The sequence below is a fragment of the Artibeus jamaicensis genome, unplaced genomic scaffold (genome assembly GCF_021234435.1).
Source record: "Artibeus jamaicensis isolate MK-2021 breed Jamaican fruit bat unplaced genomic scaffold, CSHL_Jam_final scaffold_1964, whole genome shotgun sequence".
NCBI classification, from domain to species: Eukaryota; Metazoa; Chordata; class Mammalia; order Chiroptera; family Phyllostomidae; genus Artibeus; species Artibeus jamaicensis.
The window spans coordinates 16,864,420-16,889,245 of NW_026522030.1; the positions used below are offsets into that span (position 1 = coordinate 16,864,420).

A 24,826-nucleotide genomic window follows, 5' to 3' on the forward strand; every position below is an offset into this window, starting at 1 on the left:
GCACTGAACTTATCACCCAAGTTTAATGCTGGTGTGAACGAAGGGCCCTCAGTAAAACACCTTTGTTTTGCAGCTGAAAAGAAAGTCCCCTGAGCTGTGCTGTATGAGTGAAACTGCACAGTTGAGCCTGAGCAAGATAAGTCATTAAATATTAATGTCTTCCCTGTGAGGCCCTAGAAAGGCAAAAGCCAGATTCGTGGTTAAGAACCTTCCAGCCATTAGGAAGGAGCTGGAGGATCTTAATGTGAAACCAAAATGGAACAAGAACTCCCAAGGCATGGCTTGGAAGAATAACAGTCTTTTCACTTCCCCCTTCCTTTATGTGAACAAGTACGTTCAGGAGATCAATAGCAGCTACCATTTATTGTTTCTGCTGGAGGTAATTTTAATAATAACCTTGGTGATAACTTGCCTCTTACCGAGACAGATGTTGACTGCAGTAATAATTCCTTGAAAGGGGCATGAAAAACAAGCCTATACCTGCAATCACGACCACTGGAAACCCCTGACAGTTAGCCTTGTTTGGGGGGACAAAACAGGAGCGGAAAGTGCTGTCCACAGTGCCTTCCCAAATGAACGCGCTGCCAACGCGCGGCTGCCTCACCTGAGTTGAGATGCAGCACGGACTGGGCTTTTGAAGGTCTTGTGGGATGACGGACTTTGCCTTCTTGAGAGCAACCTGAAATCAACCAATGATAATAGATTAAATATTAATCATATTTGGTTGATTAATCAATGACCAGTGGCAGCCATGGCCTGCCCAAGTGCTGAATTCCTTGAATTAAATAAAGGCTTGGGCTTGCAAGTAAGTGTCAGCCAAGATGAATTAGGTATGGTGTGGAAATGCCCTGTAGGCCCGGGGCAAGTGCTGAGGCTTTGCTGCCTATAGAAGCTCGAGATGCCTTGGCTCAACCTTTTTTTTGTTGTGCAGCTAGTCAGGCTTGTTCTCTGCTGAGTTTATTTTGATGGCCTCTTTCCCGAGCAGAAAATGGTTTAATTTGCAGCACTTCATCTGCTAAACAAGTACTTACTGCAGTGCTTGGGTGAGGGGCATTCAACAGATAGGCAGCCCTGTGAAGTCTGAGCACAGGAAAGGTCAAAGTGAGGCAGGCAGCGCTGGCCTGTGCTCAGAACTGGTAATGGATGGAGGAGGCCAACTAGGGGCCTGACGAGGTTGCAGCAATGGTGAGTCTCGGGTATGAAGCCCAGCAGAAAATCTCTTGGCTAGAAGGCCCTCTGGGTGGAGATGCCAGATTGCCTCACTCAAACCAAATCTGACCCAGAATTTCCCAAACATAGTGCTGAGGTTCTCCTGATGACTGGAAGTATAATACAGTGTCCACCTGAATGGAGGTTTGCCCAGGGCAATGAAATTCTGTTTCAGATTCTGATTCAACGTGCTGGGGGAGCCTGCAAACTACAAAGGGCCCAGAAGGACAGTTACCGTAGATTTGCTTGAGCACCGAGTGTCTGGTGGACCTTGTGCCTGAGCTGCTCTTGGATGGGTTCTTGGCGGCCCTGCTTACTGCAATGGTCTTGGGGGGTTTTAGTTGCAGTTCCTTCCTCCAAACCTGGAGGAGCAGTGCCATGCACTCTCGGCCCCATCTGTCCACATTTCTGGCTCCGTGCTGCTTCATGTGCAGAAGGTGGGACAGGTGCTTCCTGAGCTGGTAGCTGGTGGGATCAGACAAGGGGAGAAGCTTTAAGATCACAGCAGTGAGGAAACAAAGTGTCCTTAAGGTTCCTAGAAGGTATAGGAATAGTGTCTGTTGAACTTGGGAGGCGCATTTCAAGCTCCCATTCCTGCTTTGAGTGGCAGTACACTGAATGCTGACTTCTGTGTTTTCCACCCAACAGTTCCTGAATCAGGAATTGATAAGATAAGTCCTTACCCTCAAAACGGGACAAGCCAGTGTGTAAACACAGTCTAGGAAGTACTGAGCAAGGAGCCAGGTGGCAAGAGACAGATGTGGGACTGATAATTTGCAGTGGTTTGCTGAGACTTCACAAAGCTGATATTTGTGCTGGTTTTCAACGGCTGAGTAAGCACTTAACAGTCAGAGGTATGGGAATTCGTACAGAAAGTCAGTAACCAGATGTGTATGAAGCCTGTCTATGTGCCAGGGGAAGGTGGTTGGAATGCTGAGCTGCACTGGAAGAAGCTACCAAGTGCTCAGGACCTGCTGTATTCCAGGCACTTTCCCCATCATCAATCCTTAAACTAAGCCTGTTACGAGTCTGATAAAAGCTGAGTTGTGGTGACATCACCAAAATGGTGACAGGTCACTGCTGACTTCACTCTCCTTCACCAAAAGAACCAGTAACTGTAGATAAGACCCCACTGAGGAAGTCCTAGAAAACAGGATTTCTAGGGTCTAGAGGCTGAAGAACCCCCTGGACCACAGAGACCAAGACAGATGACACTGAAAGGGTACGAGGAGTGGGTACGTGATAACAGCATTGCCTGCCCCCCAGGCCAGCACAGCACCACACTGGGAGGTCTGCCTCGGGCCTTCAGCTCCTCCATTAGGAAAAGAGAACCCACAGCACACGTCCAGCTCCCCAGCATTGCAAGTTGCTTTTTGGGAACCCCTGCTCCAGTCTTGCCCCATGGGGCCTGTACTGGGAATCTGATTGTGACACAGAAGAGGGGAGGGGCTTGTAACAACCAGCACATGGGTCCTTGTAGACCGAGTTCCTTCCTGCAGCATCCAAGCAGTAGTCCCCGCCAGTAGCTTTACTCACCTGTAGAGCCAAGATAGTGGCACAGTCTGATCAGGGAACTCAGCAGGATGTAGGTGTACCTGATTCAGTCCTTAGAGTCTTGCCGACCTTGGAGCTTAGTCTGACCTCACCCAAGTAATGATAGCTCAACTCTGCTGATTACATACTGCTCCTGGCCCCTGCCTGGCTAGAGATCCTGGCCAGACCACCTGGAAGCTGCATAGCCCTGCAACACTCAGGCAGACAGTATGGCAGGCTGAGCTGATCATCTGCAGAGCAAGGCCAATAATGCCATTTGGCCAGGGAACTTGGGGAGCAGGTTGGCTTGAATTGGGACTGCAAAGAGCCTTGCTGCCCTTGGAGATCAGTTCTCTCACTCTGCCTGGGCAGGGAAAGTAATTTATAGCCCCAGCAGTTGCTGAATACAGTGTAACTACAGCACAGAGGGACCTGCACAGCCCATCCAACAGCCCTTCTTACAGTGGTACTTGAACAAAGAGCACAGCCGGTGGCTTTGTCTGGCCAGGGTTATTCAATGCATAGTCTTGCCTGATTTGAGTACCCCAGTGGTGAGCTCTGCGGGCTGTGGGGCCTGTCCTGCTTCCCTGCCAGGGCAGGAAAGCTAATTCATAGCCCTGCCTACTGCTAATAGAACCCAGCCTCAACTGTCTGTAAGCCTGATCAGACAACCAGTGTAAGTGCAGAGCTCATCCTACAGTCGTGACTGCACAGGGAACTGAGCCAGTTGTCCTCTCCACTCTTCTTAGCCGGTGGCACCCCACCCCCACCCTCAGAACTTGGGCAGTAGCCCTGTCCAAAAACAGACAGCAAGCCTCCCCTGCCAAGAACTTAACCAGTAGACATGTCCAGAAACCCAACTAAGCTGACTGGTGAAGAAGTGTCTCCGCCAAAGCAAATCTGCAGGAAACTGCTTACCCAAATGTGCTGATACCAACTTAAGGAATCAAGAATCATGAAAAATCAGGTAAATATGACACCATCAAAAGAAACTAAAGAAGTTCTGATAACCGACCTTCAAGAAATGGAGATCTATGAGCTGTCAGAAGGAAATTCAGAATAATTTTCTTAAAGAAGTTCAGTGAGTTACAAAGAATACAGACAACTAAACAAATTAGGAAAACAATGCATGCATGAACAAATGAGAAGTAATTCAACAAAGAAACAGACACAACTAGAAGAAAAGCACCGAACAAATCCTAGAGCTAAAAAAATATGACTGAACCAAAGAATTCAATGGAGTATTGAATTGAAACTGAAGAATTCAAAAGCAGACTTGACCATACAGACAAAAGAATCAGTGACCTAGAAGACAGGACATTTGAAAATACCCATTCAGAGGACCAAAAAGAATAAAAAAGTAAAAAGGAGCCCGCAGGACTTAAGGGACACAATTAATAGACACAATATCAACACTTGGGAATTCCTGAAAGGGAAGAAAAAGAAAGGAATAAAAAATATACTTAAAACAAATGGCTGCAAATTTCCCAAACCTGGGAAGAGAAATGGACATCCAGATTCATGAGGCTCAAAGAACCTCAGATGGGTTGGACCTGAATAGGGTTACACTGAGACACATTGTCATTAAATTGTCAAAAAATCAGACAATTTTGAAAGCAGCAAGAAAAAAGAGAAGTTAACAAAACGGACTGCTGGCAGGTCTCTCAAAAGAAACTTCAGAAACCAGAATGAGACAGTATATTTGAAGTATAGAAAGAAAAAAAAAAAAAAAGGCTGTCAACCAAAAATTCTGTACCAGGCGAAGCTGTTCTTCAGAAATTAAGGAGGAAGACAGACTTCCCCGAACAAAGGAGAGTGCAGGGAGTTCATCACCACTACACCTGCCTTACAAGAAGGGAGTTCTTTAAGTGGAAGTAAAAGGATGCTTATTAACATCATAAAAACATAAGGTCATGTGAAATTAACTGGTTATAATGAACATATTGTCAAAGTTAGATTCTGTAGTATAGTAATGGTGGTATGTAATTCACTTACAACTCTAGTTTAAAAATTAAGGTAGGAAAATAACTAATGACAATAATCTGTTATTGGATATATAGTATAAGAATGTCTAAGCTGTAATATCAATAACTTAAAATGTGAAGAAGCAGGGGGAGAGGTGAAAGTGTGAAGTCAGGAACGCCTCTCAAAGTTAAATTGCTCCCAGTTCAAAGTAGGGCGTTATAATCTTAAGATATTTTCTGTATGCCCCATGGTAAACAGAAGGGAAAAACCTGTCCAAGTTATACAAAAGAACATAAAGACATCAACGCACACTAATAACAAAAAGCGTGAAAGAAAAACAGTTAACAAAATGGCAATGAGTCCTTGCCTATCAATTATTACCTTAAACATAAGTGGATTAAATTCTCCAACCAAAAGACACACAGAATGGCTGATTGGATTAAAAAAAAAACATAGGGGGACCCCCAAAAAACCCTTTATTTATTTAAAAAAGTGTATTTACTCTTACAGGTTTAAACCTTAAATAACTTCAAAGTACCCTCCATTTAATGCAATATACCTATGGAGACTTTTTTCCACCACTGCTCAGACCAGTTTTTGAACTCATTGATTTTGATGCCTTTTAGTGCTTCTGCTGTTATTTTGTTTGTTTGTTTCACCTCTTCCACATCATCAGCAAGACATTTCCCTGTGAGGGCTTTTTTAATCCAGGGCAACGGAAAGTTGCTCAGGGTGAGATGGGGTGAATAGGGAGGGTGGGGCATGGGGGCCATAGCATTTTTGGTCAAAGACTGCTGAACACTCAGCACAGAGTGGAGAGTGGGCTCATAAATTGCCTGTCATGAAATGAGCAAACGTATTTTGTGTCTTCAAAAAGAATTGACTGAAGCTGAATTCAGCTTCTTACAATGAGGCCAGCTGTACACTGATACAGATGGGTTCCTAGAAGACTCACCTAGCAGGGGGAGCCTGTACTACGGGAAGCCCACCCTCCAGAAGATAATTCCAGTTTTTTGGGGGGTCCTCCCTTGTGGGCTGAAAATAAAGGGGTGGAAAAAGATATTTCAAGCAAATGGCAACCCCTCAAAAATATTAGTGGTAGTTTATACACTTACAGCAGATAAAACAGACTATAATGTTAGTAAAAATTAACTCCTTCATCCATCACAGTGTTAGGCTATGAAGAAGACATAACAATTTAAAATATGCACTCAACATGACAGCATCTAAATATATAAAAAACAATAATTAACAGTGTTAACAGAGGAAATAAACAGCAATACAATAACAGCTGGGGATTTTAATGCTCTATTCTCAACTGGATCGATCATCCAGACACAGAATCCGTCACTGCACAACACTATAGACCTCATGGACCTAAAAGATATACACAACATTCTATCTGACTACAGCAGTAGATACATTCTCAAGCATGCATGGAACATTTTCTAGCATACGCCCTGTGTTAGGCCACAAAAGTATTGCCAAATCCAAGAAGACTGAAATCTTACCTGGTATCTTCTCTGACCAAATGGTATGACACTAGAAATCAATGGGAGTTAAACAACAGTTTCCTGAACAATCAATGCATCAAAGAAGAAATTAAAGGGCAAATTTTAAAAGTATCTTGAGAAAGAAATGACATACCCAAAGTTCCGAAATGCAGCAATTTTAAGACAAATTATTAATTTTTTAGAGAGAGGAAGAAAGCGAAACATTGATTTGTTGTTCCACTTATTTCTGTATTCATTGGTTGATTATTTTGTGTGCCCTGACTGGGTATTCAAACTGGCAAATGTGGCCTGCTGGGATGATGCTGTAACCAACTGAGCTACCCAGCCAGGGCCCAGTGAAAGCAATTCTGGGGGTGAAGTTTATAGCAATAAATGCCTGCATTAAGGAACAAGAAAAATCTCAAACAACCTAACCGTATAACTTAATGAACTAGAAAAAAAAATAAAGTGATCTCAAAATTAGCAGAAGGAAGAAAATAATAAAGATTAGAGCAGAAATAAATGAAATAGGGAACAAGAAAATAATAGAGACGATTAACAAAATGAAGAGTTGCTTCTTTGAAAAGATAAAACTGATAAACCATTGACTAGACTAACCAGGGAAAAAAGAGAAGATCCAAATCAACAAAATTATAAATGAAAAGCAGACACTACAACTAATACCACAGAAATACAAAGAATCTTAAGAGGTTACTATAAACAACCATATGCTAACAATCTGGACAACCAGGAAGAAACAGAAAACTTCTTAGAAGTGTACAACTTATCAAGACTAAATTAGGAAGAAAGAGAATCTAAAAGGACCAATAGTGGATAAGATATTGAATCAGTAATAAAAAAATCTCCCAATGAAGAAAAGCCCTGGACCAAATGGCTTCATTGATAAATTTTATCAAATATTTAAAGAAGAATTAATTCTAGTCCTGAAATTCTTACAGAAATTCACAGAGGAAGGATCTGCTCTAAACTCACTTCATGGGGCCAGCATTACCCTGATACCAAATCCAGAAAAGGACAGTACAAGAAATCTATCAGCCAGTACCCCTGATGAATATAGATGCAAAAATTCTCAGTGAAATACTAGCAAACCAAATTCCGCACATTAAAGGGGTAATTTCCCATGATCAAGTGGGATTTATCCCTGGGATTCAAGGATGGTTCTACATAAGTCAAACAATGTGAAGTACCACATTAATAGAATGAAGGGGGAAAATCACGATCGTCTCAAAAGATGCAGAAAAACCATTTGACAAAATCCAACATCTGTTCATGATAAAACCCCTTAACAAATTAGGTATACACGGAATGTACCTCAACATAATAAGGCCATATATGAGAAGTCCACAGTTAACATCATATTCAATGTTGAAAGGTTGAAACATTTCCCTTTAAGATCAGGAAAAGACAAGGATGCTCACTTTCATCCCTTCTACTCGACACAGTACTGGAAGTCCTACCAGACAATCGACCAATGAATCAATGGCATCAAAACTGGAAAGGGAGGTGTAAACCTGTCTCTGCAGGTGACATGATTTTATGTACAGAAAGTCCTAAAGATGCCACAAAAAAACCTTAGATCTAATCTGCAAATTTAGTAAATTTGCAGGGTACAAAACAGAAAAATCAATCTTAAAATTATTCTTTTATACATTAATAACAAATCTGAAAAAGAAGAGGATCCCACTTACAATAGCTTCAAAAACATTCAACAGTAAAATACTGATGAATACTTATAAATTAACCAAGGAGGTGAAGAATCCCCAAGACATTGGTGAAAAAAAATCAAAGAAGACACAAATAACTGGAAAGATTTCTATCCTGTGTTCATGGACTGGAGGAATTATTATTACAATGTCCACACTATCCAAAGCAATAGATTCAGGGCAATCCCTATCAAGATCCCAATGGCATTTTTTTACAGAAATAGAACACATCCTAAAATATGTATAAACCACAAAAGACCCTGGATAGCCAAAATAATCCTGAGAAAGAACAACAAAATGGGAGGCATGATACTTCCTAACCTCAAGAAATATTATAAAGCTACAGTAATCAAAACAGTATGGTACTGGTAATATAAACACACAGACCAATGGAACAAGAATGGAAAGCCCAGAAACCATGCATGTACGGTCAACCAATATTTAACAAAGGAGTCAAAAATACTCAATGGAGAAAGTCAGTCTCTTTGATAAACAGTGTTGGGAAAGTTGGATATTCACATGTAAAAGAATGAAATTAGATCCTTATTTTATACCACTCACAAAAATTAACTTGAAATGGATTAAAGACCTAAATGTAAGGCTGGAAACCACAAAACTCCTAGAAGAAAATACAGGAAAAAAAAACTCCTTGACATGGGTCTTGGTGATGATTTTTTGGATATGATACCTAAAGTACCAGCAACAAAATTAAAAATAAGCAAGTTGGGACCCCATCAGACCACAGCACTGCTGCACAGCAAACGAAGCAATCAACCAAGTGAAAGAGCAGCCTCCGGCAGGGGAAAAAATATTTGCAAACCACATGTTTGACAAGGGGATAATATCCAAAACATGTGAAGATGTTTAAAGAGAAAAAAGACCACCCACAAATAATCCAATGAAAAAATGGGCAAAGAACCGACATAGACATTTTTAAATTTGTTTTAGACAGAGAGGAAGGGAGAGAGAAAAACATCCATCAGGTGGCTCCTAGACCGGAGACTGAACCTGCAACCTAGGTATGTCCCCTGACTGAGAATTGAACCCACAACCTTTCGGTTATAGGACGACACTCCAACTAACTGAGCCACACTGGCCATGGCTGAGTAAACATTTTTCCAAAGAAGATATATAAATGGACAACAGGTATACGAAAATATGCTCAACATCATTAGTCGTGAAAACACAAATCAAAACTACCAGTTCACACCTCTGAGAAAATGGTCGCCAAAAAGACGAGGTAACAAGTGTTGGGGAGAACACGGAGAAAATGGAACCCCCGTTCACTGTCGGTGGGATTGTGTAAGTTGATGCAGCTGCTATAGAAAACAGTACAGAGGTTCCTCAAAAAATTAAAAATAGAAGTACCATACGATCCAACATTTCCATGTCTGGGTATGTAACTGAAGAAATTAAAACCACGTTGAAGAGATTATGTACACCCAAAAGTTCAAAGCAGCATTACAATAGCCAAGTGATGGAGATCACCAAAGTGTCCACCAACACATGAATAGAGAAAAAATTGTGATACAGACAATGAGACATTATTCAGCTATAAAAAAGAAGGAAATCCTGCCATTTGTGACAACGTGGATGAAACTTAAGGACATTATGCTAAGTGAAATAAAGTAGAGAAAGATAAATAATGTCTCCCATGTGAAATGTTAAAAAAAGCCAAACTCACAGAAAAAGAGATCAGACCTGTGGCTATCAGAGGCGGGGTGCAGAGGGATGGGAAGGAAACTGGGTGAAGGTGGTCAACATGTACGGACTTCCACTTATAAGATAAATAAGTAGTAAGGATGTAATACGTGACAACTACAATGAACAATGCTTTCTGGTCTATATGAAAGTTAAGAGAGTAAATCTGCAGAGTTCTCATCACAAAGAAATAAATCCTTTTCCCATTTAAAAAATCTATGAGATGATGGATGTAACTAAAATTACTGTGGTAATCATTTTACAATATACGTAAGTCAAGTCATGGTGTGTACCTTGAACTCACGCAGTGCAGTATGTCAATCATGTGTCAGTAAAACTGGGCTGAGGGAGGCTGCGTAACTTGTAGAAGACCACACAGCTAGAGTCAGGAGAGACCAACATTCAAACTCAGTGCTGTCTGGTCGAAAAGCCCAATGTACCTAAGGACATGGCTCTGTACTCTGTTCTTGTTGAGTACCCATACTGCTTCTTATGAAGAGCGGCAAAGGGGCCTTGGCAGGGTGGCTCAGTTGGTTGGAGCACCATCCCGCACACCAAAAGGTTTTGGGTTCAATCCCTGGTGAGGGCACATACCTAGGTAGCAGGTTTGATCCGTGCTTGGGGCCTTATGGGAGACAACCAATCAATGTTTGTTTCTCTCTCTCCCGCTCCATTCCCCTCTCTCTAAAATCAATAGGCATATTCTTGCTCAAGAATTCAAAAAAAGTTGCAAACATAGGAGCTGTGCTTTACTCAGAGATCGTTCTGCTGGAGGGTGGAGCCTGGGGTGGGCCAGGCCAGGGCACGTGGGCAATGGCTGCATTTACGTTGTTGACGGTGTTCATCCCACGTGCGCTCCCACGCATCTTAAGGAACACAGCTGTTGCTGGCCGTGCGAGGAAAGCTGCACCAGTTTTCACTGTGTGTAGCTGACTGACTACTCAGCTGTGCCCACGGGGTGCCGCGGAGGGCAGCAGGCCCCACGCCCGACTTTATGGTGCACCAAACGGGGAGTCGCCTTCCTAGGTCTGCCAAAAGCTCCTTGCTGCACCTGGTGCAGCCCCTCCCTCCTGCCCTAAAAGGCTGATTTCAATCAAACTGATACAGGGTGCAGCCAAGACGGGGGGGGGGGGGGGCAGCAAAAAAAGATTTGGAATGGTGTCTGGAATTCAAAGTGTATAGGAATATTGGAGAGACATATAAGATGTCCTCCCCCCCCCAAGGGACGAATGAAACAGGGCCATTGAGAGCTGTTTTGCATAGCAACAGTTTTGAAGCTAACCTCTGGAATGGTCATTTAACATATCTATAACCTTTAACTGGTTGCATAGATATGTTAAATAGCTGTGGCCAAGTTTTGAGCCAGGGAGAAGGGAGTGGCTTCTACCCAGGATGGAAGTAGGGGCTGCACCCCTGAGTGAGAGTCCCTGTGTGAGAGCTTAGAAAAGATGAGCTCCAGGACATGAGGGGAGAACTGCCCAGGTGAGGAGAGAGCCACGCGGTTTTGGGAGAATGTAGACCCCTGCAGCCATGTGAAGGAGAGCCACGCGGTTTCAGCAGAGTGAGGACCCCCTCTTGGTGAGGTGAAAGAGGGAGCCATGTGGTTTTGGCAGAGTGCGGACCCCCTCTTCCCCAGGTGAAAGGGAAAAACACACAGCTTTGCCAGAATGGAGATCCCTGCAGCCAGGTGAAGAAAGCCACATGCTTTTGGTGGAGTACGGACTCCTGCAGCTTTGGTAGAAGAGGCCCATGCGGCTTTGGGGTGCCCCGTTTGGCCGCGTGGCCTGGAAAGCAAGAGAGACTTTGGCTGGAACTGGATACAAAGAACTCTTGCCAGTGGACACGAGAGGGTACCACAGTACTTTGGATCAACTAGAGAGAGAGATCCTGTCTGCATGGTGACACAGCTGACGGTGCCAGCGGCCTGCAACACAGACGTGTGCTCTTTTCCTGATTTACGGTACCCGGAGTTGGGACAGTGGGACAAGGGAGCGCTGTGTGGGTGTAGGTGTACAACCTAAAGGACTTTGATATTTTAGTGGAGGCGTTAGGCCTGAATAGCATTAAATAAACATTTTGTTTCCTTTTTACAAATCTCTGGCATTGAGAGACGTCTTTCCAATTGGCGGCGGGCAGAGGAGCCCGGTAGATATTAGTATACCATCCTTGGGAGGGGCCCCTGTTCTGCAGCAGTTTTTGGTGTCCCCGGGTGGGCCAAATATTGCCCCTCCCTCGGACCTCCTGTTCGGAAACAAAACTACAAGATTCTTCCTTTCTTCACCTGGAGGGACAAACCGTGCATCCTGCCACAGAAGCTGTACCGCGCTCCCAAAGACCTGACCGCAGAGAAAAGCCCGAGTTAAGGGCAGCACTGCTCCACAGCCGTTTCCGTTTGAGATGCCCAGTGTCTCCCACCCCCTCTGCTCTCCCGGCAGAGAGCTCGCTGGGAAGGCCAGGTGTTGGCTGAAGCCGCAACTGCGCCAGCTCTGGGGGGCACAGCTCCCGCGGACTCTACTCCGGTACAGAGACTGAGTCCATGTCTGGTGGTCCTCGGGGTCCCCATTCCCCAGGAGACCTTGCACTCCTGGTGTGTTGAGAAACCCAACCTGCCCACTGGCCCTCTGGGCTCACGGTGCAGCCTGTCCTCCTTACTCCCCTCAGCACCGGTGGGAGTGGGGGAGGACAAGTGTTGGCAGGGAAGGTGGCTGACAGGAGTCTGGTGAGCGGGAACCCTTTTATACGGCGACTGCTCGGCCACAGCAGCCTTCCAGCCCACTTTAGCTTACCCAGTGTCTGGTTTCAGCCTTTCCAACAGTCAAGTGCTAACTGGCAATCAAACTCCCGCTTTGGGACTAAGCTTCATCTGCTCTGGGCCCCGCACACCTTCCCGTCTGCCATTCTCCCTCCTCCACGAGTCTCCCCGAGAGCAACAGTCCGCCCAGGCGGTGCACCCTGTTCCCGAGCCGCCCCTTGGTGCGCCTCAGGTCTGGCCTCAGACACCACACACTGGTCCAGGACAGCACTGTGGGTTCCTCTGCTTAGTACGGAAGATGTACAGGGCTACGGAGAATCGTTAAAAGTATTTTCACTGTCACCAGACACTGCGACTTCGCACAAGGTGCAGCTTCCCAGAAGCCTTTTGGGAGTCGGTGTCCCAGGTCTCAGCACCGCACAAGGGTATGGCCAGAGGGGGCCTCTCCAGGTGGGCACGCAGACTATGAGCCCACTGTTCTTGGGGACAATGACTGAGAGCTCATTTGCTGCTATGGACACTTACTGACAGGGCCCGTCAGCTCCTGACTCTTCAAAGGAGTCAAAGAACACTGACGGAAGGCCTTTCAGCAGGGAGCAGCTGCGGGCCTGCCGTGGTGAAGCACACAGCTTGCCGAGACCCCGGGCCTCAGCTGAAATGCCTCATCAGAAGTTGCTCTGGGACGGCAGCCAGCGCAGGCCCTGGCAGGGCGCCCCGGGGAGGGGAGCAAGGACCCATCCCGTCTGCGGCTTCAGACGCGGACCTCTCAGCTCAAGGCCAGTGCTGGTGCTTACAAGCTCTAACTTGCTGGGTGGATGAGCCTCGCTTTGCTTCAGTCTCCTCGTCTGAGTAATGGGGGCAAGAAGAGGACGTGGCCCTCAGGGTTAGTGTGTGGGCTGAAGGAGTTAATTCTATGTGTTAAACTACTTGGGTGCAGTGTCCAGCACGAGAGCCCCGTGAGTGCCAACTACTGGCACCAACAGCAAGCACAGTGTCCCGTGTAGACAGAGTGACAGCGCCCTCCAGGCGGCCCTCCCTCTCCCGCCCGCTCTGAGGCCACGAGCCCCAGGCCTGCCTCCGCCTCTGTGATCTTGACCACAGCACACACTGCCTTTACTGGAAGCCTGGGGGAAGGCCCTTGGACCGGAGTCAGACACAGCTTCAAGGGCTAGATCTGCACCACTAGGACAGTGTCCTCCCCAAAACCACATGTTCATCTGAGAAATGGGGACGCTCATCCCTATCATGACGGCCACCAGGTATGAGACAACCTTGTCAGTGGCTAAGCGCTGGGACAGACATTGAGGACACATCAGAGGCCGTGTGTGCAAGCAAGGGCTCTGGGCTGGGCCGTCATGGGCAAAGCAACCCCCGAGACCACCCCCTGCCTGGACCTCACAAGAACTGCCCTCTCCCACCCCCCTCCGTCCTCTGCTGATGGTAGGTGCTCTCCAGCCCTTTTATCTCTGGACGGGGGCGTTGATATGTGGCGCACCTGTGCGCACAGTGACTGGCTGGCTTTGTTCCCCCATCAACCTTTCTCTCTCTGAAGACAGAGGCCATGTGACTCCCACCTGTGGGCCCCGTGCAGCCTGCCCCTGGGCACTGGCCAGCGCTGCAGTGAGGCCTGCAGTGTGAAGGAGAGTATGAGATACGAAGAAGTTGCAGCCAAGGACTCCCCCGGGCCCCCCACAAGTGCTCCCTGGAGGTATCTGGCTCAGCATTTCAGGAAGCTTCCACCTCTCCTCCCAGCACCCCCCACATTCGGAGCGTGAGTGAAGCTCACACAGGTTTTTGTAATTAATTTCAGTCACTCAGTCCACCCCGTCCAGACCCTGCTTTAGGTATTTGGGGTATGACTAATTCCTGGATCGTAAAGAAGAAAAATAAAATAGCGTGTGTGCGTAGGGCTTTAGAGTTTATGAAGCGCACACTATCTCGTTCTACGTACGGCCTGTCATATAAACAGGACAGGGGCAGACACTCAAATCCCATTTTCCAGGTGAGGAACCTGAGGGTCAGCGAGGCCACGTGATTTGCCCGGACGACCTGTTAGAGCTTCACCTGAACCTCAGGCTTCCTGTTTCCACACCGAGGGCTTTTTTCTTTATCCCAGGCGATCCCGGGTGCCAGCCCATCTTTCTTGGCAAAAGCACCTTTAAAGCAGTTTACCCAGTGTACGTTACTAGGATCTGCGGGTGTGAAGTTTGTGGGTAGGCTCACTTACACTGCCCTGTCACGCCAGCACACAGGATTCGCTGGAAAACACAGGAGAGCACAGGGGGTGTCGTGTTAGGGGGTGTCGTGCGGAGGCACCCCGACTCCTCACCTTCTCCAGGCCCGCTGGATGACTGCCGCCGCCCTGTTCTTTTTCCGGAACAGCTCTTTCCTGCTTCTTTCTCTCTGGATTATCTGGAGCCGCAGCTCTACGGGGAGCAGGTCAATATTCACGCTCTGCCCAGCAAGGGCGCCGGGGGCTGGATGAGTCTCCTTAGACGTCTGAGCAGCCTCAGACGGGGTGGATATGCCCAACTTCCTGACCCCTGACCTCAGCACCTCCGTCCCCTGTGGCAAATCGGAGAGGCTGTCTCCTTCAAGCTTGTCCTGAGTGACCTTGTTTCTTGGTGTCCGATGGTGGAGGGGACTCTGCCCAGCATAGAGCACCTCCCCCTTGGCGCTGCCAGGCCGGCTGGAACCGGCTGGCGAGCACCTTCCTCCTCTGAGCTCTTGCATGCGCCTTTGCTGGGAGGTACATTTGGCCTTGGGTGCTGCGTCGTGCCACCTGCTGGACTTCCGGTGACCGTCCTGCTGTGGAAGGCCTGTGGCTGCCCAGCCGGGGTCCTCTCCTTTCCCATCAGGCCCAGCCACCGTGATGCAGGGGGGCTGCTTGGAGAAGCTCTTCCCCCTGTCACAGCGCTGGGGGCCGACAGTCTCGCCTCTGGACTTGTCAACAGAGGGGACTCCCAGGCACCTGTTTCCATCAGCGCCTTCACTGGGGCTGAAGTGGACACCAGCGGATCGGCCTTTAGGATGCTCTCTGGATGTTTCTTGGGGAAACAAGGAAAAGTGGGGAGAATATTACTGTTCAAAACTTGCATGATAGGGCGAGCCTGCCTGTTTATTATGCACATAAAAGATTCAGTCCCATCCCACAGCATTATCATGCTAGTGGTGACTATTAGAAAAACATTTCGACTTCTATTTCTAGCAAGAGTAGGTTTTATAACCAGAGAGCCTTCCAACTACAAGTACCTAGAAATGCTGGTTAAAATACAGTAAACATCCGTTTAAAAGCTCCAGAGTGCCTTCAAGAAAATAAAGGCAATCTCCGGGGGCCCAAAGAAAGGGCAAACCGAAATCAGAGCGGTGCACGTGCGAGCTGACCTAGGCAGGTGGTGGGGGTGCAGTGGCCATCGGCTGGTCTCACTAAACACCTGGCTGTGGTCTGACGTCCAGACAAGAACAGAGGGCGAGGACTTGCAGGTAGAAAAGGAACTAAGACCGAGCCCCTGCGTGACGCTGGGGTTCTGTGGTGGGGTGCCACTGGGAAATAATAGTCCAGATAAAAGATCTGCTTGCCAGCCCTGGGAGGTGACAAGGACATTTGTCTCACACGAGTTTGGCGTTCCCTGATTTTCAACTACAGAAAAAACTGATATAAAAACTGGGCTCGGGATGTGATATCCCAGAGGCAAATGATTCATGGAAGCGAACACAAAGCTGCTTTAGTGCGGCTGCCCTTGCTCTGGCCGCACAGAGGGGCCTTCTGGAAACAGCGCCACAGTTTAGAACTGCACCACGCAGGAGGGGCAGCCTACTGCGGGTGACAGTGAACAGTTACGATGGCAAACTTAGATCAGTAAGAACCACGGCTAATAGAACGCCGTGTGCGCCTGCACACCCCAGTGATTAAACGGAAGAAACTTAAAGTATGAGGAAAGAACAGCTATTTCCCAAACAGGACTTCTAAAATGAAAAATTTCTCTGAATGTAAAAAGCAGTGACGGAGCTTCTGTTCCCACAGTGGCAGGACTGAGGCATGCTCACCGTGGAGGAGAACAGGAGAGTCCAACAAAATACTACACGCCACCTGTTTTTAAAAACAGTTCGTAAGCATTTGCAACGACAGCTGACATCCCGTATCACATTAGTTTCATTAGTTTCAGGTGTGGCATGTAGCGATTCGCTATCCATGTAGCTTGCGAAGTCCGCGCCCCCATGCACCCGAGGGCCCGTGGCAGCAGACACCTGTCACCGTGGCTCTGCCCGTGCTCCCCGCGCCGTGCTCCACGTCCCCGTGACTGAGAGCTGCCATGCGCACCTCTCCCTTCCTTTCCCATGTTCATCCAACCCCCTCCCCTCTGGGAACTGTGAAAATGTTCTCTGTATTTATGAGTTTATGTGTTGTTTATTTATTGTGTTTTTAGATTCTCCATATAAGTGAGATCATATATTCGCCTTTCTCTGACTGATGTATTTCACTGAACATAATGCCCTCTAGGTCCACTCATGCAAAGGCAAGATTTCTTTATTTTTTATGACAGAGGAATGTTCCATTGTATACATGTACTGTGTCTTATCCATTCGTCTCTCACTGGACACTTAGGTTGCTTCCATATCTTGGCCACTGTAAATAACACTGCGGTGAACTTCGGGGTGCATATGTGTTTTTGAATTAGTGTTTTGGATTTCTCTGGATAAATACCCAGAGGTGGAATTGCTGGGTCACAGAGTCGTTCTACTATTAGTTTTTTGAGGACCCTCCATGCTGTTCTCCACCGTGGCCGCACTAACGTACAGTCCCACCAACACTGCAGAAGAGTCCCCTTCTCTCCACGTCCTCACCGACACTTACAAACCACCTGTTTGGAGGCATCGAGGGCTAGCAAGGCAGGAAAAAAGGAGGCCGAGATCCAGGAGAATCCAGACCCAACAGCCGAGTAAGGCGTTTGGAGGTACGCATGCATCCCCAGAGGAATCAGCCCCCTGAGGTTTGGAGGACCAGAGACTCCGAGAAGCATTCTCTTTGGCTGGGACCACGGGAGGTTATGTGTTAGAAGAGCTGAACTGGCTGAAATTCAACGTGGCCATCACATCACAGGAGTTTAGTGAATTCGTGCTGAATGACTAACTGCACATATAACAAACACCACGCATCCTGACACACTGTCACTGAAAGTGGGTTACGTGGCAGAGTCTGGACAGGTCTGTGGTCATTCACGTGTACTTTGCTGTGATCATTCTTGCCTAGATCAGCAGTGTGGTTTAATAACAGTAGTTAGTGTTACAGCTCATGGTCTGCAACATGTACGCTACATTTTAAAATTTCCATTAGTAACTGCTCTGCAGGGTGGAGAGTAGACCTCCATTTCATAGCTAAGAAAAATGAGGGTTACAGAGATAGACTGAATTGTCCCAACCCTGAATTAGGTGACCGGAGATTCCAGAGACCCTTTCTGGAGGTCCACGAGGCCAAAACTACTTTCATAATAACACTAAGACAAGATTCATCCTTTTCACGTTGTTGGCATCTGCACTCGACTCTGGCGGGTGGTCACCACTGCCTAACTGGTGAGAATGGCTCCGTGCACTCAAACTGCTTTGTGCACACGGTCGTTTATGTTGAATACCTGCCTTCTTTGTGGGAGTCTGGAGTCCTGGTCTACGCGCATGCTAAGCAGAGGGTGCCTCCATGACTGACCCCTGATAAAAACCCTGGAGTCCTAGGTTGAGGTGGCCGTTCTGGTGGAAACGTGTCAAAGTGGTTGTGAAAACCACCTGGTGTCCTGTGTGACTCCACTAAGAGAGGACCCCTGGGAGTTTGCCCCTGGGTCCCCCAGACTTTCCTCCATGTGCCTTTTCCCTTGGCTGACCTTGCTCTGTACCTGCATGTCACAATGAATCACGGCCACACGTACAACCGTGTGCTGCACCTTGCGTGTCCTCCTGGCAGATCACTGAGCCTGGGTGCTTTTGCGCACCCCCCACACTCAACAAACTCCAGATGGAAGACACTCCAAGATCCATGCCGGGACACATCACAGTAACCTTCTGAAAACTAAAGATAAAGAAAAAAATCTCGAAAGCAGCTGGAGAGCAATGAAATGTTACCTAGAAACGGTGCCAGGCTACGCCCGTTTGAATGGCAGTGAGTTTCTCATCTGAAACCATGAGCGGCAGAAGGAAGCGGCTCAGTCATTTCCAAGTGCTAAGGAGCTGCCAATCCTGCAGTCCGCGTCTGGGTTAACCAGTCCTCAGGAGTGAAATAAAAACTGAACCAGCACGCCAAACGGAGACCGACTCCCAGATGGAGAACAGATGACAGCTGGTGGGCAGCGTGGGGCTGGGGGTGAAGGGATAGAGCCCGAAGGGAAAAGGCCTCATGGGCCTGGGCAACAGCGTGGTGACTGCTGGGGGCTGGAGGGGACCAAATGGTGATGGGAAAAAGGTAAAGACTCTCTATTTAAAAATAACAAAAATGAAAATAAAAGTATTCTTAAAGATTTTGTGGCAAGTAGACCTACCTTTAAATAGGCTAAAGAAAGTTCTTCAAACAGAAAGGAAATGTTAAGAGAAGGAATTTGGAGCATCAGGAAGAAAGACAAAAACAACAGAAAAAATATGGGTACACAAAATGGTCTATCCTTTTCCTCGTGAGTTTTATAATTTGGTGGTTGAAACAAAAATTATAAAGCCATCTGACACCAAGCAAAGATGTTTAGAAGTGGGGAAGGTAAAGGTGCCTGAACGGAAGTGAGGGTTCTGCATGTCACGGTGGTAAGATGCTGACGCCACTAGACTCTTGTAAGTCACCGATGACTGCTGATACTCAGAGCAACCACTACAGAACCTACAGATGTACTCAAAATCCCTATAAATCAATCAAGACGGAACCCTAAAAGATGCGTGAGTAACCTGCAAGAAGGGAAGAAGAGAGGAACAGGAATGAGAATCAGAGGAAAGAAATAGAAAATAAATAATAATAAAATGGCAGACTTGAGTGCTGACACAGTTACCTTAAACGTAAATGGTCTAAATCAGAAGGGCCTGCCGTCCATGGGCTGGCACTGGGTAACAAAGGGAACACACCTACCGTTTGGCTTTCTGGGGTCTGGTCCCTGCAAGCCTGGGGAAAGATGCTGCTCCTTCTGGGGGGCTTTGCTTGAAGACCCTCTGCCTGGAGACCCTCTGCAGGTTCTCTGCTCAGGGCTCTGGGCTGCGTCACCGGTGGGAGGCGGGGTGCTGGGGCCCCCATTCTGCCCGTAGGGCTTGGCCTGGGTGCTGGGCAGACAGGGAAGGGCTCGGGGCCTGCAGGAGTCGGGACTCAGCCTTCCCTTCTGCTGTTCTGCTTCTCTTCGCTTGTTTTCTTCCTCTCGCTTCCTGAAGCAAAGCCAAGGAGGAAGAGGAAAAAATTGAAGGGGCGTTACCCACTCAAGCATTCCTGAGTGAGACTTAAACTCTAAGAGGAGCTGCCACGTCACGGGAGGGATCTGGAAATTCACATTTTTGAGAGCAGTCTTTTCTCAGGCTTTACAGCTCGTAAGACTACAAAGCCAAAAGACCCTTCCAGGGTCTGCGAGGCACCATGACGGAGGGAGGAATCTGTGAGCTCCGTGGGAGACACAGCACGGCCGCCAGGTGTGTGTCCCAGGCCCTCTCTCCCATCCCAGAGAGCGCATCGGAGAATGGCGATACAACTGCGAATGGCGATCGCAAGGAAACCTTTCGTTTTCTACTAAAAAGACCATTGGCGCCAGTTCAATTCCCAGCCAGGGCACCTGCCTGGGTTCAGGTTGGGGGTGTGTGAGAAGCAACCGATCTATGTTTGTCTCAATCATTGATGTTTCTCTCCCTCCCTTCCCCTCTTTCTAAATTAAAAAAAAAAAAATGTCTTACAAAAGATCACTGGCAGAACTTAATGATTATATGAAAACATTACAGAGACCTCAGAGCTGATTATAACACATTCCTGAGTTGCAACCCTTCGTTGAGGTCTCTCATTAGTCAAACCTACTCTTTTTGTGGGTGAGGTCCTGAGGGCAGGATGATTCTTAAGTCTTTGGAGTAAAATTCACAAACATCCCAGACAATGTCCAGTGTGGAAGAACTGGGCCCTGCTTTGCCTTTTCTGGTTTCTGAACGGCAGGCATTCAAAACACACAACACGCCCAGCTGGTTCAGTCACTGCACGGGGTGGGGAAATCTGGTAGCCACATAAAGGGTCAGTTAAAGAGGATGATTAGGGGTGGGGTGCAGAGAAGCCAGCACTGGGAAGTCTGAGAACTCTCCTGGTCCTGCCTCTGCCAATGACTGCAAAATGCCCTTGAGTGAGTCACTTTCCCGTAGAAGGCTTGGTCCCCACCGCCCCAAGTCTAACACCCACACGACAGCCTGTGATCCTGAACTGATTCAGGGGTCTATTGGGGACTCAGACATCTCTGTAAAAGCAGGGACAACTTCTGCAATGAGAGGGAGAGATTTCTTTGATCCAAGTGGCTGGTATCAGAGTCCCTCTCAGAAAGGGGACTTGTTTAGACACGTTAGTAAGGCTGGGGTCAGGACTGAGGGCTGGTGGAGGTGGGATCCTCAGGGCCCCAGGGTGACTGGCTCCAAGGCTCCAGAGGAGAGGGCTGCTCCGTCACGACACAAAGAATTTGTCTGTAGCTCCTGACAGGGAGGGAGGTGATGAGATAATGAGAGAGAGAGAAGGGAGGAGGGAGACAGAGGAGAAGAGAAGCTGGGGATGCAGAGAGCAGGGACCAGGGCACAGACATGCTGCCCACAGTGAGGTGACAGAAAGGGACTTTGGACCTGTGCTCCTCACACTCTACTGAACCGAACCTCCCGCTCTGTGGCCACCATCTAGATTCGGACTTAGCAAGCCTGGGCTGGGGCTCACGGTTCTGCATTTCTAACCAGAACCACAGTCCCTCTGACCACACCTGGAGCACAAGGCTAGTATCACACAGACGTCTCATACGGTCTGTCAACCATTATGGGATGGGAAGTGTCATTCTCCTCAATGGCACCGACTTTGGTAAGGGTCACCATGTTCACACCTGCTTTTCATAAGCCCCCGATAAACTGCAGAGGGAAGGTAACCAGACACAGAGCAAGAGCTGTAGAACAGACCCCACGCCCCCAAGAAGTCCTAGGATTCAGATTTCCACAGACTGGAATTTGAAGCCAAGCTTACTCAGATCTCAAGGCACAGGGAAGACCCAGATGGTAGCTCTCTGGGTCTTTGACAGAAAGCCTGTCAACTGAACTTGCCCTGCTAGAAGGTCCTTCTTCCTGCGGCAAAGCCCCCGATCTGGGGTCCAAGCCTGATTATCTACTAGTTTCCACCGAGTCCCCTCCCAGAGCAAGCGGCCGGATGGTCCCGTGTTTATTTGATTCTGGTTCACTGCGTGCTTTGTCGGCTGCTCACACTCCATGTGCGCACCACAGTCGGCGGGCGAGCTGGGCAGCCCGTCACCACGGGAGCCTGAGACTCGCGCTGCTGCCCGCAGGTGCCATTTTGGTGGGATCGGTCTGGGACAGGAAGGTGGAGGCATCTGGGGGGTGACGCGTTGCTACCTGATCTAACAGCCTCGTTCCCGACAGGCAGAAGGAGAGCTGCTCTTTTTACCTGCACTGACCGGAAGAACTGCCCTGAGAGGATTTGGTCCTTTAGACAGACACAGGCACGCGGCTGTCTGGCTTGGCGTCTACATGGATCTCACTGCCATTAAGGGGGCTGTGAGGTGACAAATTGGACTTCATTACGTGAGCGGTCATCTCTTTCTCTTGGGAATGCAAACCATTTTCCTTTCCAAGAAGTCACACACAATCAGCCCCTGGGCAAACCTTGTCACCGCAGACCCTTCTGGGCCCGCACCTAAGGCAGCCACAGGACAAACAGGGCTTTTTGGAGTCATCAGGATGTCCAGCGAGCAAGGGGCTCTGCTTTCTGAAGAATTCTTGAAGGGGGGGCGGTGTATGGGGCTGTTTTTCCATTTTGGTTAAATTACAGAAGCAGATTTTGGAGAAAGAACATACTTATCAGAATATATAATTTAAATACTCCCAGCAGCTTATGAACAGAAGTATGTTAATGCTTAAAAAAAAAAAAAACGGATGCACTTTAAATTAAAAAAAATATTCCCGGTGGCATGCAGCCCACAGTCATGCAGGTAGGTCCCCTCAGAGCTGTAGAAGTGTAATCACTGGGGTGAAGGGGGCGATTACAACCGGGAATTGCGCATCAGCTACATCCTGTTGTATGTGTTCTGCTACCGGAAAAGGAAAGCAGCAGCAGCAACACACACACACACACACACACACACACACGACACAGCTGCTGGGGGTGGACCACGATCCTGCATGTATGTGTCCGTCTATCTGGCGAACAAAGGCCAGGACCACCGCCCAAGGTTTAAAAGCCTGAAGGGAGCGTGGAGTGTGGAGAACGATACTCCGATTTGGTTGGGGATGAGTGACTCACCAAAGCTACACCGGCAACACACAGAGCCGAGAGCTCAGCGGCTTCACTTCTCCCTGCAAAACTTGTCTCAGTGACAAAATTGTTTTTTTTTAATTTCACTCAGTTGTTTCCCATCATCTAAAAAATGAATTGGGTCAAATGAAGAAACTGGTCAGATCGCATCCAAGGAACTTTGCTTCCGGTGTGGCTGTTGGCCCTGACCTCTCAGGCTCCATGGCAGTCCTGAAGTGTAAGTGTTTTTCCTCCAGATTCTTTATCACAGAATACCAAGGTCCTCTCATCTTCACGGTGGGCTATACTACAAACTTGACCTATTTGTGTAAAGTTTAGGAAACAAATACCAGAAAAAAACCAATATTACTCTAGTTCATATGAATACTGAAGAGGAAAAAAGGGATCCTGTCCCTGACGCAGCAAGCACCACTTTAGCAGGGAATTTATCAACAGAGCAGAATCCTAGTGTATAAAAGGGTCCCACAGTTTCCTATTGTTATAAGGGGAAATGGCCAGACAACAGTGCTTGATGGGCTGCCAACTAGTCTGGTTTGTACTCTTTTCTGGAGCAATTTCTGCAGCTCCCCAGCGGCTCTCGGTGTGACGAGGTGAGAAAGTCCACTGGGGACAGAGCCTTGACAACATCCGCTTCGGGTCCCAGCAACACAGGGCAAAGAGGGTCTCCAGGTGCCGACGGGCTGGCGGACCTGGAGTGGCTCCGCCCGGAAGAGGAAAGGTTTCAGGAACACGCTGCTGCTGCAAACCCCTGACGGCTACTGTGGAGCCCAGAGGCCTCCTGGGACCCCGAAACCCCCAACCAGATCTGAGACCCACAGATGGGGATTTACACAAATTAGTGGCCGAGATGACAACACCCAAAAAAGGGGGAGGCAACAAGAAACTAAGGAATCAAAAGACTGCTTGATGTGCAGAGAACCGCGTCAAGGGCAACGACCTAAATGACCTGGCTGCCCAAGGACAGCAGCGTCTCGGCGCTGGGCGCGACTGCAGACTGCCTCTGGGCCTGAGGTCTGAGTCCTGGAGGGGGGGCATCTTTCCCCACCCCGCACCACAGGGCTTCCGCAGAGTGCTGTTTGCCCAGTTTTGCCAGAAGAAATTAAATTACATCAGGCACTGCAGAAATGGGCAGGCTTTTTCTCATTCAATGTGTATTCAAGTTTCCGACTATAGGACCTTCGAGAAGTCTGAGAGGTGTGATTAAAATGGTTTCCACAGATAAGGGAGATCTAGTTAGCGTGTCTTGTGCCGATTTAACCAGGCTTTGCCCTGACGTCATTTTTATTCATAGTCCTGGTGGGGGCTTGGAGCCAGCTCATTGCCTCAACTTTCCTAAGGACTTAAGAGGATACTGGCGTGCTCTCTTACATGAGCTGTGAGAGTGGCAGGCAGATTTTTACTGAGCTATGTTGCAGAACTGATGATGGTGAACGGCGCCCCTCTCTCGGTCCCTGGAACACTGGCACAACGGACTAAGCACTGGGTCGGAAGGAAAGCTGACTCGGGGGCCTGGTTCTGCCACCAGCGGTTACACTTACGGTGGGGGGAAGTCGGAGAAAAGAGGCTGGAGCTGGCCTACCAGACAGGTGCTAGGATTTGGACACAGTCTCGAGTATAAGCATGGCTGGTAGGATGATTCCCCGGAACCACACGTCGGTGGCTCAGGGTAGCACGGGGACCCATGTGCCATATCTCTCCCTTACTAGCGGTGTGATTTCAGGCAATTTGGCCTCTCTGTTATTTGTCCCATCCTCTTTATTGGGTTATTGTACGGCTTTAATGAACTGATAAGAATTTTGTAAGCTGTAGAGCAGTATATAAATGTAAGCGACGATGATTACTTTTGGGAAGAGCTGCAGGGCTAGGCATGAAGATATTTTTAGAAAGTGCTCCTTGGTGAGACCCTGCTCCATGAGGCCACTGTAATCACACCTCTGAAACCTCTCCCAGG

At 48.0% G+C, this 24,826-nt stretch overlaps 1 protein-coding gene across 2 annotated transcripts in view; it reads right to left on the bottom strand.

Annotated features, from left to right (window-relative positions):
• Nucleotides 1-24,826, bottom strand: part of INVS (inversin) — a 130,674-nt gene that overhangs the window by 2,328 nt on the left and 103,520 nt on the right. For both annotated transcript variants that reach the window (XM_037140803.2, XM_053656576.1), the window contains 4 exons: nucleotides 19,471-19,757; nucleotides 14,707-15,424; nucleotides 1,445-1,674; nucleotides 605-679 (listed from right to left, as the gene is read on the bottom strand). In XM_037140803.2, the coding sequence (XP_036996698.2) occupies nucleotides 605-679; nucleotides 1,445-1,674; nucleotides 14,707-15,424; nucleotides 19,471-19,757 (1,310 nt within the window). The remainder of the gene's footprint in view (nucleotides 1-604; nucleotides 680-1,444; nucleotides 1,675-14,706; nucleotides 15,425-19,470; nucleotides 19,758-24,826) is intronic.